This window comes from Asterias amurensis, chromosome 5 (genome assembly GCF_032118995.1).
Source record: "Asterias amurensis chromosome 5, ASM3211899v1".
In the NCBI taxonomy this organism is placed as follows: Eukaryota; Metazoa; Echinodermata; class Asteroidea; order Forcipulatida; family Asteriidae; genus Asterias; species Asterias amurensis.
The window spans coordinates 26,671,897-26,687,307 of NC_092652.1; the positions used below are offsets into that span (position 1 = coordinate 26,671,897).

The 15,411-nt window shown below is 35.8% G+C and overlaps 1 protein-coding gene across 4 annotated transcripts in view; it reads right to left on the reverse strand.

Moving 5' to 3' along the window:
* The window catches only part of LOC139937723 (uncharacterized), a 44,285-nt gene that overhangs the window by 26,147 nt on the left and 2,727 nt on the right, over positions 1-15,411 (reverse strand). For 3 of the 4 annotated variants that reach the window (XM_071933010.1, XM_071933009.1, XM_071933008.1), the window contains exons 2-3: positions 14,344-14,416; positions 1,672-1,740 (exon numbers count right to left, since the gene is read on the reverse strand). Coding sequence is in view for 1 of the 4 variants with exons in the window: in XM_071933007.1 (XP_071789108.1) it covers positions 14,344-14,416 (73 nt within the window). In the remaining 3 variants the exon portion in view is untranslated. The remainder of the gene's footprint in view (positions 1-1,671; positions 1,741-14,343; positions 14,417-15,411) is intronic. The other variant, XM_071933007.1, reaches the window with a different exon arrangement.

Genomic DNA, 15,411 nt, shown 5'->3' on the forward strand with positions numbered 1-15,411 from the left:
CCAAAAAAGGAAATTTATTGTCATATTTTTAGGTTGTCATCTCTGTGTGTCATGCTGGGTAATGAAGCGTGACACTCAATCTAATTAGTTTTTCCAATTCTATCAAGTAAGAGAGTGAACTGTGGTAACCATAGACTATTCACAACCTACACTGTATGCCAAATTAGCAATGGTAATGAGTGTACATTGTATGTGGCTTCAATATGTAATGTTAATATGAAGTATACAAATAATGTTGCCTTCGTTTGTAGATGATTGAGACAAGCACTTTGTGAAAAATGAGCAGTAATCATTGAGCCTGCTGGAAATATTCAGACAAATTTCACCCCCAAAAATTATTTCTAGTAGATTTCAAAAGTTGAAAGATGAAGGGAAAGATAGGAGAAAGAGTGATGAAGTGCAATGCTGAATAATAAAGCACCCACGATGCCATAATGGTGAAGCACAAGCAGCTTAACATTCACAATAAGGAAACATGCAGAGGCAGCCAAGTTAATACTGCAATTCCTGTCTTCAAAACAAACAAAAATAATCCAACAAAACAAACTGACTTCATTTAAAACTGTCTTGTAGTAAGTGAGAACACAGAAACATGCAACGTGTTTAACTTGTTTTTTGTTGTTCAAGTACACAACCTCAGCAGACCTACTTTGTTTTGTAACTGTATGTTTCAATATCCATCGAAGAGTAAAACATTTTGATAAACCATGACACTTTACATACTCTTGAATGCAAACTATTGTCATTTTAATTTTTTGGGAAACCTAATGTGCTTTTCAAAGAGTATTTCCAAAAAGTTCAAGAATCTGTCAACAACCGATTGGGGAAGATATTGCTGCGAACCCTGTTTTTCAAAGAGTAATTTAACAATATAAATTAACGCACAATTTGAAAACAAATTGGTTGGAAAAGCAAAATTTTTCACCACCACTACTGTCGCTTCAATCACAATTGTCTGCAGAAGATCTAACAGTGTTGAAGAACGTCCCCGCAAACTTGCCTCAAAAGTTGTGCTTTTTCAGTAATGAGACTCTGAGCAAATATTCTTGGTTTGCACACTTGTTCTAAGTACATGTATTATGGACGTTGGTCTGTGGCCCGAATAAAATTACTCAAAAGAATCGTCAATAACGAACATGTTAAATTTGACAATCAATTGAGTTTCTTTAATGCATGAATAGGTCTTTCCAAACAATGCCACCTCAAGATGATGAGTTTAAGTCCTAAGAATACCTCAAGTGTAAAAACTGTCACCATGGTAAGTGCATACTTCTGATCGGGTGTTAGGATGCAACGATGGATAGAGATGTTACAGTGTAAGCTATGTGCAAAGACAGCGCCAAAACAGAAATGAAGCAACCTCAATATGTTTGTTAGTATACAATCATTTATTCCTTGTCTCTAAAGATTAGATTTAGTTCAACCTGCCAAAATGACATGCCGTCACAGTCACACACATGTTTATGTAAACTAGCACTGGAAGCACAAACGGAAAAACACAAAGTGATTGTGAGAAGTATACCTAGAGATCAAAAATGTGAGTGAAAAACTGCTAATTGAGGAATTAATTATGCAGGGAACATGAGAAAGAAATGGCACAAAGCAACAGATGGCATGTTACACGAAAGGCGGTTTGAAAAAGTATAAAACGTTGGCTAGATTTTGAGTGACCTTTGTGCCTATGGAACTACCCCTCTGGTCTCAGGGAGGGCAGGGGTGAAACGAGGCACGAACGGCTAGCTGCAATGGAAATAAAAAAAGTGAAAGAAACACACAACTGGGGTTTAGATTGTGCTCTTATTTCACTGACACAAGGCCTACGCAGTCGTAGGTTTATTACCAAAACCTGCAAGACCCACAGCCTTTGTCTTAATAATCACCAACAACTATTGACTATATTCTACAAATGTTCATGCCAATGTTGATGACAAACATACAGTGGAATTACCAGCAATAAACCAAACTAAAATCATCTAAGCTACATAGATTATCTTAAGTTTGTTGCTTTGGGTTATTATTAATATTACAAAGTTACGTCCCGTGACAAGTTGGTAAAATTTTCAAACTATAAATATTTAAACTACGCCGAGTGATTGTACTAAACTTATCACTTTGTGTTGGCATTACTGTTAGTATGTTACCCTGCTCATGATCTCATTTTCCACAGTCCGGAATCCTCCACACTCAGAGAAATGAATCCCAGAGAATGCAGTTGCTTCATTTTCAACATTTGTTTGTCAACATGACCCTAATCATTAAATCTTACCTTCATGGTACTTTCATGTACTCCCATTAATTGGTTGTTCAGCTGTCTAGCTAAACCAATTAGGTAAGTTCTAATGAATGTGCCTCCAGTGGGCACTTGACCATAAGGGCATGCACCTGTGTACATGCTGGACCTTTTACGCTGTAGTAACGTTTTCTCAAGATTCGATTTCAATACATGAAGATGGCAATGCGCCCTCTCTTGGCAGGATAAGAAGCAAAGTGTTTGCTCCTTAACATCCATCTTCTTCACAAGATTGCTCCCAAGATTAACTATCTTACATTATGGCGACCTAGAAGAACACTTGTACACTACCAGCTCTGATGGTCTACAACACACTCGCAAATCCTCAAACCATATTTTTCAGGTTTCAGTGATTTCAGGGTTTTAGGAGGTTGGTCTCGGGTATGGCATTGTCTACATTAACATCTCTCTTTCATTATTTGGTAGCATGCATAACAGACAATACATACAGAGGAGGAAATAAACATGCATGCAAAAACAAGAATCACAAAGTCCCAAGCATCTATTAATACCATTGGAAAGAATTCTCAATAAAAACACAAATGAAATCAAACAAATACATTTGAAATTACAAAAATGCCAAATGAAATAAACTACATGTTATTTAACTTAAAACAGAACAAAAAGTAACTAAACAATAAAAAAATTGCAACTTGTACCAAATATTTCTTAAATTACTTGAATGAGAAAATGGTGAAGATATGCAGACAATAACATTAATAATGCGGGAAAAGCAATGCACATGTGTCACATGTAATTCATGCTTTTATCAGACAGAAACATAGATGCACAACCCTGGCCGTGAATAATGTCCTTTTTGCCGCAAACCCAGAAAAACAGTCGGTAAAAATCTCAACACCAAAAAATAATTCATTGAAAAAAATTGATTACGACTGACTGTGCTCGATTATATGCTATGCCAAAAAAAAAATAAAAGAACTTAACAACAAAATGTGTTTGGTGTACCGTTTCTGACGTCACAAAGTTCACCTGACATTTACTACCATAAAAAAGACAGCTGATAACATTTAAAAAATAACCTTCTTAATCATAGTTGCATATGAGTAAGTATTTTAACAGTGCAATGTGATAGATAATGCAAGAAATTGTTTCGTTGTGGTAATGATGCTGAGATATTGTTTTAAATATTATCTTATAATTTTTCAAACACATTTCCGTAATGAAATATAAAATGTGTAAGGCTATAAATAACAGCTATGACAGTATGACATGTGCACATTCATGTAGGCTACATTCATGTACATGTACATCATGTTGTTTACAATAACTAGAAAACAACTTAAAATTCAGATAACATGTACGATGTTCATTTGTACATGAACAGCATGTATTGTCAGTCACCGTCCCATCCCCTCACTCTCATCCCCAAGCCTTGTGAATTTTGTTAAAAGAAAACTAGATGCACCCCTGGAAAAGCTTTCTCACCAACATTATAAGATCAGTCAGAACAACATCATATAGGCCCTTATGTGTGAAGCATAGATTTCCCTTTGTTCTTTTATACACTTGACAATGTTCACTTGTACGTACTGCATCAGTACATGTATGTATGTCATGCCAGTCATGAACCCACCGCCTCACTCTTCCCTGCTCCATGCTCTCATCCCAAAGCCTTGTGAAAAAAAAATCTTAAAGAAGACTATGCACCCCTGGAACTGGTTTCTGAACCAACAATCTTGCTCTCTGCTCAGTAGTACCATGGTAGGTATAGTACAACGTGTAATCATACATCAGATTTTGTTTATGCCATACTGTAGTTTCCTAATAAAGTCTTCTAAGTTCTATACACGACCAGCCATAGGCAAATCACCTACATGTGGAAGTGTGTATATAAAGTGCATTCCACACACAGGGATTAATCATGTCTGCTTCATACAGACATCTTGTATCATATGATATACCAGCATATCATTTCTGGGTTTAATATCAGGGACTGGTCTAGTAATTAGAGAAATCTTTAGCAGGTGATGAGTGTAGGGAGTCTGGACATCATTGGTTCAACTACCCTTGGATGATGGTCCCTAATAAACCTAGGAGTTATCAAAACCATGCATCAATTTCAGCTCCTCATGACATTTTGCAGACTGTTTAAACTATCAAAGTTTAACCCACATTAATGGAGACTAATTTGTAAGCTGACCAAAAATAAAGAGGATGTGTTTACATGCTAAAAATGGTGCATGATTTTCACTATTTTCTCAAAAATCGGAGTAAGCCCAGAATTGTCACTGGTTTGTTATTTCATGTATAGATACCAAGAACACACAAACATGAATACTGTTTGTATTTTGGTCAGCTCCACCAATCACGTATAACATTATTAAATGGGTGTACACGTGGTACATTTTAAAGTTGTACACAGCCCTACCCTATCAATGACAGTATTATACTCTTTGTATGACTGTAAAAACATTTTACAACTTTGAACAGCCACTTTAAAAACACTTGACACTATTGGTAATTGTCAAAGACCAGTCTTCTCTCTTGGTGTATCTCAATATACATAAAATAACAAACCTGTGAAGATTTCAGCTCAATTGGTCGTCGAAGTAGCGAGATAATAATGAAAGAAAAACAGCCTTGTCACAGGAAGTTGTGTGTGTTGAGATGGTTGATTTCGAGACCTCAAATTCTAAATCTGAGGTCTCGAAATCAAATTCGTGGAAAATTACTTCTTTCTCGAAAACGATGTCACTTCAGAGGGAGCTTTTTCTCACAATATTTTATACCATCAATCTCTCCCCATTACTCGTCACCAAGTAAGGTTTTATGCTAATAATTATTTTGAGTAATTACCAATAGTGTCCACTGCCTTTAACTAATTGCGAACTTAAGCTCTTATAGTCTTAACTACACGAATGCTATTGGAATTCAAAATTGGATTGGAAGTCCCAAGTCCATTCTTATAAACCTCTCTCAACCATGGGGATTTATTCTGAAATTGCTTAGTTATGAATAAATTATCAGAAAACTAACTCAAACGAAAAATTATCAAGCCTGTGAATTAGAGGTAATTAAACCCTTTATGGCTTCCTAACAAGGATCATAATTAATTCACTTCACGACTTTCATTTTTTAGTTTTTGTTAATTTGTAAGGATGCTATGCAAATTGGGATATGGTCTGCTGACCACATCTTGCAAAAAGTAAATAAATGAAAAGATTGTGATCAATTTCTGACTGATTGGTTAATATTTTTGAAATATTTTTAGCACGATTAAAATGCAGCCTTTACAATAAATTGTAAAGTGAATAAGGACTATAGAGGCATTGCTTTATGACATTATAAGCTGAAACAGACAGGCCTGATACATCACGGAGGCAACGAAGGTGATTGCCTCCAAGCCCTGTTGTCATTGCCTTGGTGCCTTTAAATGCTCGACCGTAGAAGTTACAATTTCCTCATAGGATACCCCTTTACAGAGGAGAAAATGCCTTGGTGTCCTTGCCCTTTCAAAATCAAAGCATACAGGTATAAACTGACCTCAGTACCCTCAAGAAAATGTCAATTTGTATTGGAACTTTGCAAAAGACACCACAGCAAAAGCACATTGCATCACGGCAATTGCCTAGGGTGCGCCGTGGGTTATTTTGAGGCTGGAAAAAATATCATTATAGACATCTCCATGTACATTATGTATAAATTAATGATTGGAAAGCCCATCAAGGTTTTTTGTCAAAGTGGATTGCACTTTATGTCGTACCTAACCTAACTACTCTTCCAAAGTTGTCCTGGCTGGAAAAGCATGCATGTAGCCACAGCGATGCTCACACGACTTATTACTATGTGTAGAGCAGACTAAACTAATGTTGACTTAGTTGAACTGAATATTTACATATGAATAAGTCCATAACAATGTTGAACACTCTCAAACAAACCCTTGGGCATGGTTTTATTTGAAATGTTAAGTAGAGGTATCGATTCTCCTTTTGTCAGCATTGTCCGCCTAAGTTTAATCATTAATATTTGGACAAATTGAAGTTGCAAAGAGTGATAGAAATGTTTGTGTGTGAGGTTTTTTGTGTTTGCTACGCACAAGCAATTCCATGGTACAAGACTGAGTCTTAAAAAAACCTGCAGAAAACGTACATCATGTTCATTTATCCATGCTACATGAATTGTGCACATGAACTAAAAGGTTGCAATGAGGCACAACTGGTTCAATGATAAAATATTAATAAATTTGTTATTTTGATTTTTCACTCAAGGTTATATATAATGAGGCTCAACTGTTACAAGACAAAATTTATGAATGTTTTTGTTTTTCTACGAAGCAAGGACATTAGTCTGACTCTTTCCTCCTTGAAAAAGTTAATCTAGTTTATCCACTCTTTTTTATTTATTTTTAAATGAAATGAAATAGTGGTTTTTATACATTGGTCTTACTTGACATTCCGCTTCACGTAAATTTGGTTTGCACACGCATGCGGTTAAAAAATACTGTGAATTCAGGTTAATGGAAAAAATACTGTAAATTCAGGTTAATGGAATCAAATTATAGACAATTGGCAGCTAGTCTGGTCTTCCACATTTATTCCACCAGGAAAACTTCCTCCATGGTTTTACATACATGTACTATACATGTACACACTCAGTGTATAAATGTGTAATCCAAACTGTCCTTCTAGGACAATACAAGAATACCATACTAGTAATAGTATTAGCTAAGCTTGCTGGGTTTTCCTGTGTAGTGTTGCAGCTTAAAGGCTAACATGTAATTCATTGTGTTCAGCCTGGTGTAGGGCAAAATGCTAGCCAGTGTGTGTAAGTGGATCCTTTAATTGATTATTGATTCAGAATCTTTGTTATGAAGTGTCTGACTGCTAATAATATCATCAATCATACCCTATGCATTGCGTATACCAAAGAGCAAGGAATACATCCATGAACATGTACACGTAGATGATGATTGAAGAATCTATTTACAAAGACCCTGCAAATAATGTCATCGGCTACATGCTAAATTGGGAGTCAAAATTACTGAGCGCATTTAATGCCTGCCTGCATCATGCCTGCAGTTCCTGCAGAAACATGTAGGACAAGTGTTATGTACCACAGTGCACCACCTACTTCGTTGTTATAGCTTGTGATTTTTTGATCCCTTGAAATGGCAGACCCAGCGTCTGTGAGGGGTCCATAAACATAAAGGGCATGAGTATCAAGTAAATGCCTTTATAATGTTATTGACTGTCTAATTACCAGTTCTTTTGCATGGGTCTATGATTAGCGTAACCAAATGAAAGTCAACATGAAGTTACATAGGAAAATAAAATCATGCTTTAATTTTTAATAGAATACTATTTCAAAATTAAGAAATGTGACAATACTCAGAGCAGCCTCAACTACTAGCTTTCAAATACCTAAATGCAAAACTGAGCGCTATAGTAATCCACGATACCCTCATTAGCTAGAATATTGAAATAACTTTTGATGTATGTCTTTGCCATTTTTATGGCGTGTTTCTGCTAGTTAATGATTTTTTATTTCTTTAAATTTTTGTGTATTTATCTATAGATTTTGTCTGTTTATTGTTAATTCCATTTTTCTTAATTCTGTAAAAACTTTGTAAATTTGAATGTTGTCAACCTTTTGGTTGTTTTTTATTCAGATTAAAATACACCATTAATAATAATATTTATATGTATCATGCATTACATCAACTGTGTATTCAATGTTCATGTAACAGGCCTTGAATTCTTAAAGGGGTACAGCAATTTGCCTCTAGTAAGGGGGACTTCAATGGGGAGAATTTAGATAAGTATTAGAACTTCGCAAAGGGCACCTAAGCGAAAGCACAGGGCATGTTGAATATTCAGAGTCATGCCACTGTGTGACATAAATGTCCTGTTGAATCACTCAATAGGAAAGATAGCCCAAATAGAATCAAAATCAACTCCAATCTACCGTGATTGAACACACCTGCTACACCAACATTAATAAACAAGAACCACCAATGAACATTGAGTGCCGTCTGCTTTGCTTTTGAAATGCAGTCATGTTTACAGTCATGGTTTTTCCTATGGCTTTAAACAATACACCAACGGTTGCAGGTAACAGCCCAACTGTAGACCCAGAAACCTTCATCAAAACAGATTTAACCATACATGTATTAGGTAAATACACCGTACAGAGCTGCTTGAGCATAACCACAACAAATTTATGCTAACAAGAAAAAGATTACCAGCCAAAATATCATGCCACAGGCACCATTTCTGACTGGTAAAAATGTTTTTAAAAGCAAAATCTTCTGCCTAGTCCATGAATTTGTGCTCACATCGAGATCAAATTTTTTGAAATGAGACTTTCTTGGCCGTTTGGAGTCAGTGCTATAGCTACCCATACCATCCAAAGGAAAAGATTTCATAAAATAAGAGATTACATAAACATTTTATGAGCACGATGCATTGAGTAGGTTTTTAAATTTACACCCCAAAAAACATCACTTTTTTGTTCTTGTAATTTGATTACACTAAACCAAACGTAAAAGTTGCCTGAAATAAGAGCGCCAAACACCCAGTCGACATAAAATGCACATTGCAATGTGCTAATCATCATGCATACTAAATTCCTTTTTACAATTGATAAGATTTAAAGTGGGGATAAGAATGTTGACGGAGAGACGAGATCCATTAAATCGAAATCAAATTAAACTCAAGACTCGGGTCACATGTGGAATGCAAGTTCTATTCGATTACGCAAATGTCTAATTCAATTACTTTAAATTGATTTCCATGAATTAATTGAGAGAGTCCTTGCATGCAGCTCTTAGCGTCATGTTGGACATTATTTTGTGCATCAGCAGGTTTGGTTGATCATGCTGTTGTTTATTCTGAAGAGTGATACTGTGCTCTTCTGACTAGTATGTATCCCTATTGGGAAAAGAAACCAATCAGGATACAATCATACAGTCATATCCCGATGGGGATAGTTATGAGAGAAGAAGATTCTTTAGAATCAGGATACAATCATATCCCGATGGGGATAGTTTTGAGAGAAGAAGATTCTTTAGAATCAGGATACAATCATATCCCAATGGGGATAGTTTTGAGAGAAGAAGACTCGTATCAGGGTACATTTAAACCCCAGAGGAGATAGTTTTGAGAGATTCAAAGGTTACTTATGTATTATTTAAATTACACCTCACTGTGTAATAACTTTAACTTTAAAAAATGATGTTTAAGACAAATGAGATAAAGCTTCTCTTAGTGCTTGTTCAAATAAAAACAGTTTGTGTTAAACTGTATTTATAGTGTTTTCCAATTTTGTATATGGTCTTGTAAAAAGGAAAATTATGGCCCAGTAGAAAGATTTGAGCTACATGTACAAAGACAAGCCAATCAGTCTTTTGGATTTCTCACTCAAATTTGAGCCCTGGTAGAAATGTAAAGGACATAGTTTCTACTTGTATCAAATAATCGTATCCAAGGTCACAGATGGTTATGATGGGTCTGTATTATTATCAGTTATCCCAGCAGTTATGAACCAGATCAATGCACAGAGATTAATTGGAAGCATAGATCTTCATTCAACATCAGTCTAGTTTAATTGGCATTGTAGAATCTTAAGACACATCACCTGCGTTGGTATTCTCCCAAGACATGGCCTTTACTTATATCAATGATTGGAACAGCAGCAGGGTTCCTGAAATCTAATAAGACTAGATCTGGGACATTGATAGACTCAGGTCACCCAGTAGTAGTCATGAATGTATATTACAACATTCCTATGGCTCTCTGTACAATAAATGTGATTTAAGTCATTTTGATTTCTAGCACCCTGTGAGTTCAACAAGAACGAGCAAATCTCAACATGATTCCGACCTCGGTCGACTAGAGAGAGAGATTCAACTATTTTATATCCCTAAATAAAAATTCAAGACATGATGCACCTGACCATGTACAAGTTCAGGGAAAATGTTTAGGGATCAGAAGGCTGTATCTGAATATGTGGCTTTGGCTACTTCAAATGAGTAGGAATATTTTATTGATTACACAGGCTGACCTACTTATTCACAAGGGGAAGGCTTTTTAATAGACATTTCAGGCTATTCAATCACATTTTTTCAGATTTTTTCATGGGCAAGAAATATCAGAAAATCAAATTGTAGTTGGAAAAATATCATGTCTGTATTTAGGTAATAAAACAACTACGTAGTTAACCATGAAATTTTCATCTAACAATGTCAAAATCATCTCCCCTGAACAATTTTGAAATAGAGTATGGTTGCTTTGATGTACATATACATGTATGGCATAATACATAATTACATTTTTACAAGGTAACATTTGTTCAGCCTTTTTTCCTTCTGGTAGACAATGTTGTTTACAACTTCTCGTGTCGCATTCTTCTCTAATGATTAAGGGTTGGATGTTTTACTGAGTGATTATATTTCTTTGGTGATCATTGTTTCTCATCACCTGTTACTCTTATCATCAAAGTTAAACTACCTTTGTCTGGCATTAGAATGTATTAAATAACAGTTGTTGCACTTTACTTTACAGAATATCTGTTCAACCAATCCATATGTCACTCTTAATTAATTGATATCTTAAAGTAAGGTCAACTTAGGGACAGCTTTTCTTCTTGATTACATTTTTGCATCTTGGAAAATTCATCACAGTGAGCAATTGAACACTGATGATAACTCAACCGTTATACTGCTCATTTTGTTGGGTTTTTAACACATGGAAGTAAACAATTTGCAAAACATCAATCTTTTTTCTTTTGTTTAAAAAAAGGGTTGTTGATTTCTGAAAAAATCACTTTAAATCGGACAATCTTGCAAGACCTTGTCACTACTATGAAAACACTCCATAACTTGAGCACTCATTCTCACAAATTGGTGCAGCAAAGACGCGAGTGGACCCTCAGGAGTCCGAGAAAGTTGACAACGTTAGTTTACCCAAAAGCTAAAGCAACTTAGTGACTGAGTCGTTATTGTTTGTTCCCATCCAGTTTCCATCTTTAACTTGTATCAAGAAGCTTCAGCGACTGGATTGATAATTGGTTCTCTTCACCTGTCAGCAAGTCATTCGAGACTCATTCCAGAAGGATAGCGTGTATGCGCTAATTGCACCTGAGGGCCTTGGACTATGTTTCATATCACCGGTAGCTTAGTAGTTCAACCAAAATGTCATCAACCAGCAAATTGCTTGGCTCCAAATCCCAATGCTTTTAAACATGTCTATACAATGGTTAGATTTATTTCAACAGATTTAAAAAGCAGTGTAACATATTTATCCTAGGTACAGATACATGACATGTACACCTGTAACCCGAATTGGTATCATAAATTTGATGGACAAAATTCCATCAGATATTTTTCTGAAAGTAACTTTGATGCCTTGACAATATTTGCCAATGTACAAGCAGGACTATTTTTTTCACTGTGCAAAACAGACTAATTTCCAACCAAGCCTCAGATTGAGATTATATTCATTTCAACAGGACAAGACTTACTTAGCTTGAGACTGACAAAGCAAGTAGAACAATAAGTAGAAATAATTTACTCAATATTTTTGGAATGTTTTCCAGGTTAAATAAAAAGTCCTTTTCATTCAGGTTTAAATAAAAAGTCCTTGGTTTAGACGTGCAATAGAATTTGTTCCAACCCTATGGAAATCAAGATGAACCTGACCTACTTGTAGATTATCACAAGGTAAGATCCAATTTGCCTTGACGAGTCACAAAGTGTTATGTCTCAACTGAACACCTGAGCACCAGTATCAATTTTCTCAGAGTGGCCCAACTGGCTAGTTGTGTTTTTTATTTACAAAGCTGCATGTAAAAATAAATAAGTCTGTGCTAAATACAGTGTACAAAGAGGTTTTAAAATCATTGTGTGAGTACAATGCATGGCCAGACCAGTAATAATTGTCTCATAGTGGTCTGACTGGCAAAGCTACATTGTACTTATGTACGTAAAAAATGAATACACAGACTGTTTATAATGGCATTAAATTCAAGTCAAATATGAGTGAAAATGATGAGGATTGAGGAGGGACGTTAAAGGTTCTTCACAGTATTGATGAGGATAAAAAACATCATCAAGTATTTTTTGTCTGATTAAGCCCAAATTTTATGACTGACACATAAAATATGAACACGGTCTGTGATTTGTTTATCAGCTGCACCAATCCTGCAGTGTACTTTTATTCAAGACATTGACTATGCCAAACGATTGAGGTCTAACAAACTAACTGGTGCCATTGGCTAGAGTCTGAAGAGTTATGGGGAAAATCCTGCAGTATCTGTTTCAGTCAACGACTAAACCCAAATCACTGGGTTAAGACACGGCCTACACGAATTAATCTGTATGTACAATGAGGTAAATCATTGTACGTGCGCATGCAGTGCTTGTTAAGCTCCAACATCGTACATGTGTACACGTAGCAGATAGATTGACATTAAAAAGGCCTGCTGCTTCGTGAAAGGGCAATGGCACCAAGGCGTTTTCTTCTTGGTAACTAGAGGGCATCTCTCTATGAGCAAATTCTTAATTTGTTTTGGAACATCTCAAAGAGCATCAAGGCAATGACCAGAGGCATGGAGGTGAGTGCCTCCATTGCCTCCGTAAAGTATCAGGTCGGCACTTATGCGTTTCTTTTAAATCTCAAAGCAAAATCATCAATAATTGTATAATCAATAAAAGCTTATTGAAAATGTTGTCTACTTTTTACAAAATACCCAACAAACAAATTGCTGTCTGCATCAACCATGGGTTGGGCTGTAAAATAACACCCTCAAAGATAAAACCTGATACCTCGATAAAGAATTATCTCCATTCTCAGGAAAATAAAGAACTTGTTCTCCATCACTCTAGTTGGAGTATGTTATGAAAAGGTATTTGTGATAAATCTAGGGCAATCCAGTGAAATGTGAACCCTGATCCTTCTCAACGATCAATATTTTGGTTTATTTATAAGCTTTAGTTCCCACCTTTACAATTTGTTATTCTATTTATACAACTGCGGAGTATCAAGTGTATTTGTCTTACAAGTGTATTTGTCTTACAGAAAATGTGCGCTTTCGCTTTAGTCAAGTCAAAACATGTTGTAAATATAGACTCAGCAGCTCTTAAGGTAAATTCTCACTTTCACTTTTAGAAAGATATTTGTTTTTAAAAACATTCCACCGTGTGGGAAGCTACAACCATGTTTATTGGTTGAGGTGATCACATGATTGTAATATTTGCACACCTTTATTTTACCCTTAGTCTCGTTCCCACTACTCTCTTATGGAGGTAGCTCCATGCTCTTATTCAGTTTGTGGAGAGTCTATTTTATAAAATGTGTTAAAATTATTGGTGTGCAAACCAGTGAATACATGATATTGTTGTTATTATATTTCTGGTACTGGTAAGTGAACTTAATCACTGTAGATCGCAAGCCTGAGGAACCCTGTAAACATGATGCTATGCTTGCTACTATGAGAACCAGAAACAGTTGGGTTAACCCCTGAAGTTTAACTGAACTGTTAGTTGTAATACTAAATGAAACAAATTGAACAATGTATATTAATCAATAATATTGAAGAATTTATATTTGTTTCCTCTACTCCTGTTTTAGAATTTATGTTTAACTCTCATGTTTTAATTCTTTAATTTACAAAATGTTAAAAACTGTCAAGTGATCAACATAATACTTGTAAAGTATCGATTCCTAAAATCACTCCTACAAATCTATAAATTATAGAAACTATACAAAAGTCCTGCTACTGTAACCATACAATGGGTATGGTACAATAATCTATGGTTAGTATATCTTCAACATCCCAGCAAAGATCTACCCATGCGCTATTTTTTTCAATTTACAAAAGCAAAGATAAGTTTAATTCGTCTTTTTAAACCAGCCAATGCATTCTCACTACACTCAATAAACTCTAGCAAACAAAACACAGAACGGGAATCGATTTATAAAATCAACCACTTTGGCATACCAAGTGAGAACAAAGAACAATGGTATCATTTATTATTAACAAAAACATGAAACACAAAACCAAATGCAGAAGAGTTTCGGAAGATATAGTAATACCTTGTGAGGAGCGTCCAAGACCCTGGCCAGCTTTCCATCCCTGCTTACAGAGAAGACGATACCCTACATTGTCCTGAAGAATGGCAAGAAAGGTCAGAATGTAATATATGGTTTATCAAAAAAATAAATCCAACAATCAAGTGAGCTGAGAATAGCGGTGATTGAAAGAGAACAGGGGATGGAGGCGACCCCAGGAATTGCCCTATTACAATCTGAGGATGAGGCAGCCACGGATGCAAGTTTGTGGAAAAAAAAATAAAAAATTATGATGATGAAAACAATCAAATTATGCTCACTTATTGGTAGATTTTGTACTCCCTTGTTTATGTTTTACCTCAATAAAAGGCAATTTAACTAGTATGGTTTCAAGTGAAGTCTGAACCTTTGGCAGTGTGCAAAATAAAAAGCAACTGTACATACGTGCAGTAAATTGTGCATCCAACCATGGAATTCCTTCCTCAATGGTACAACCATGGTTAAATCTCCCAAAAGAGATTCACACATAGTTGTACTCTGCAAGTTTACAACATAGAGTTACTCTTCTAGTATGACTTTGTTTCATATGGATTTTTTTTGCAAACTGTTTTTCTTTTAGATATTTCAAAGGCCTCCAGAGACAAACTAAAATGCAACATAGCTCTCATGCATGTTTTATCAACACTCACTGAGCATCTGTTGGATCCTGTTGAAAAGTACAGACAGATGGGGTTAATCTTTTAATTAGGGTTAATCCCCTAAGCCTTTTGAGAGGAATGGGATTACCCTCAATGGGTCAATAGAGGATGATCAAGTTGCATCCAGGTTCAATAACTCCAGTCAAGCAACAATGCACTCTACATGTATCTTAAATACCATCACTGGAGAAATGACCCAGCACCCTCCCAGACACCCAAGCCCAGTCCAGCTGCTTTTCTTCCCACACTAACTTAACAAGAAAGGCATGTATGCTTCAATTTGGAAAGGGCAAGGGCACCAAGGCAATTTCTCCTTAGTAAAGGGCACCCTATGAGGAAACTGTAAATTTCTACTGGAGCATTTCAAGGGCACCAGGGCAATGACCAGGGGGCA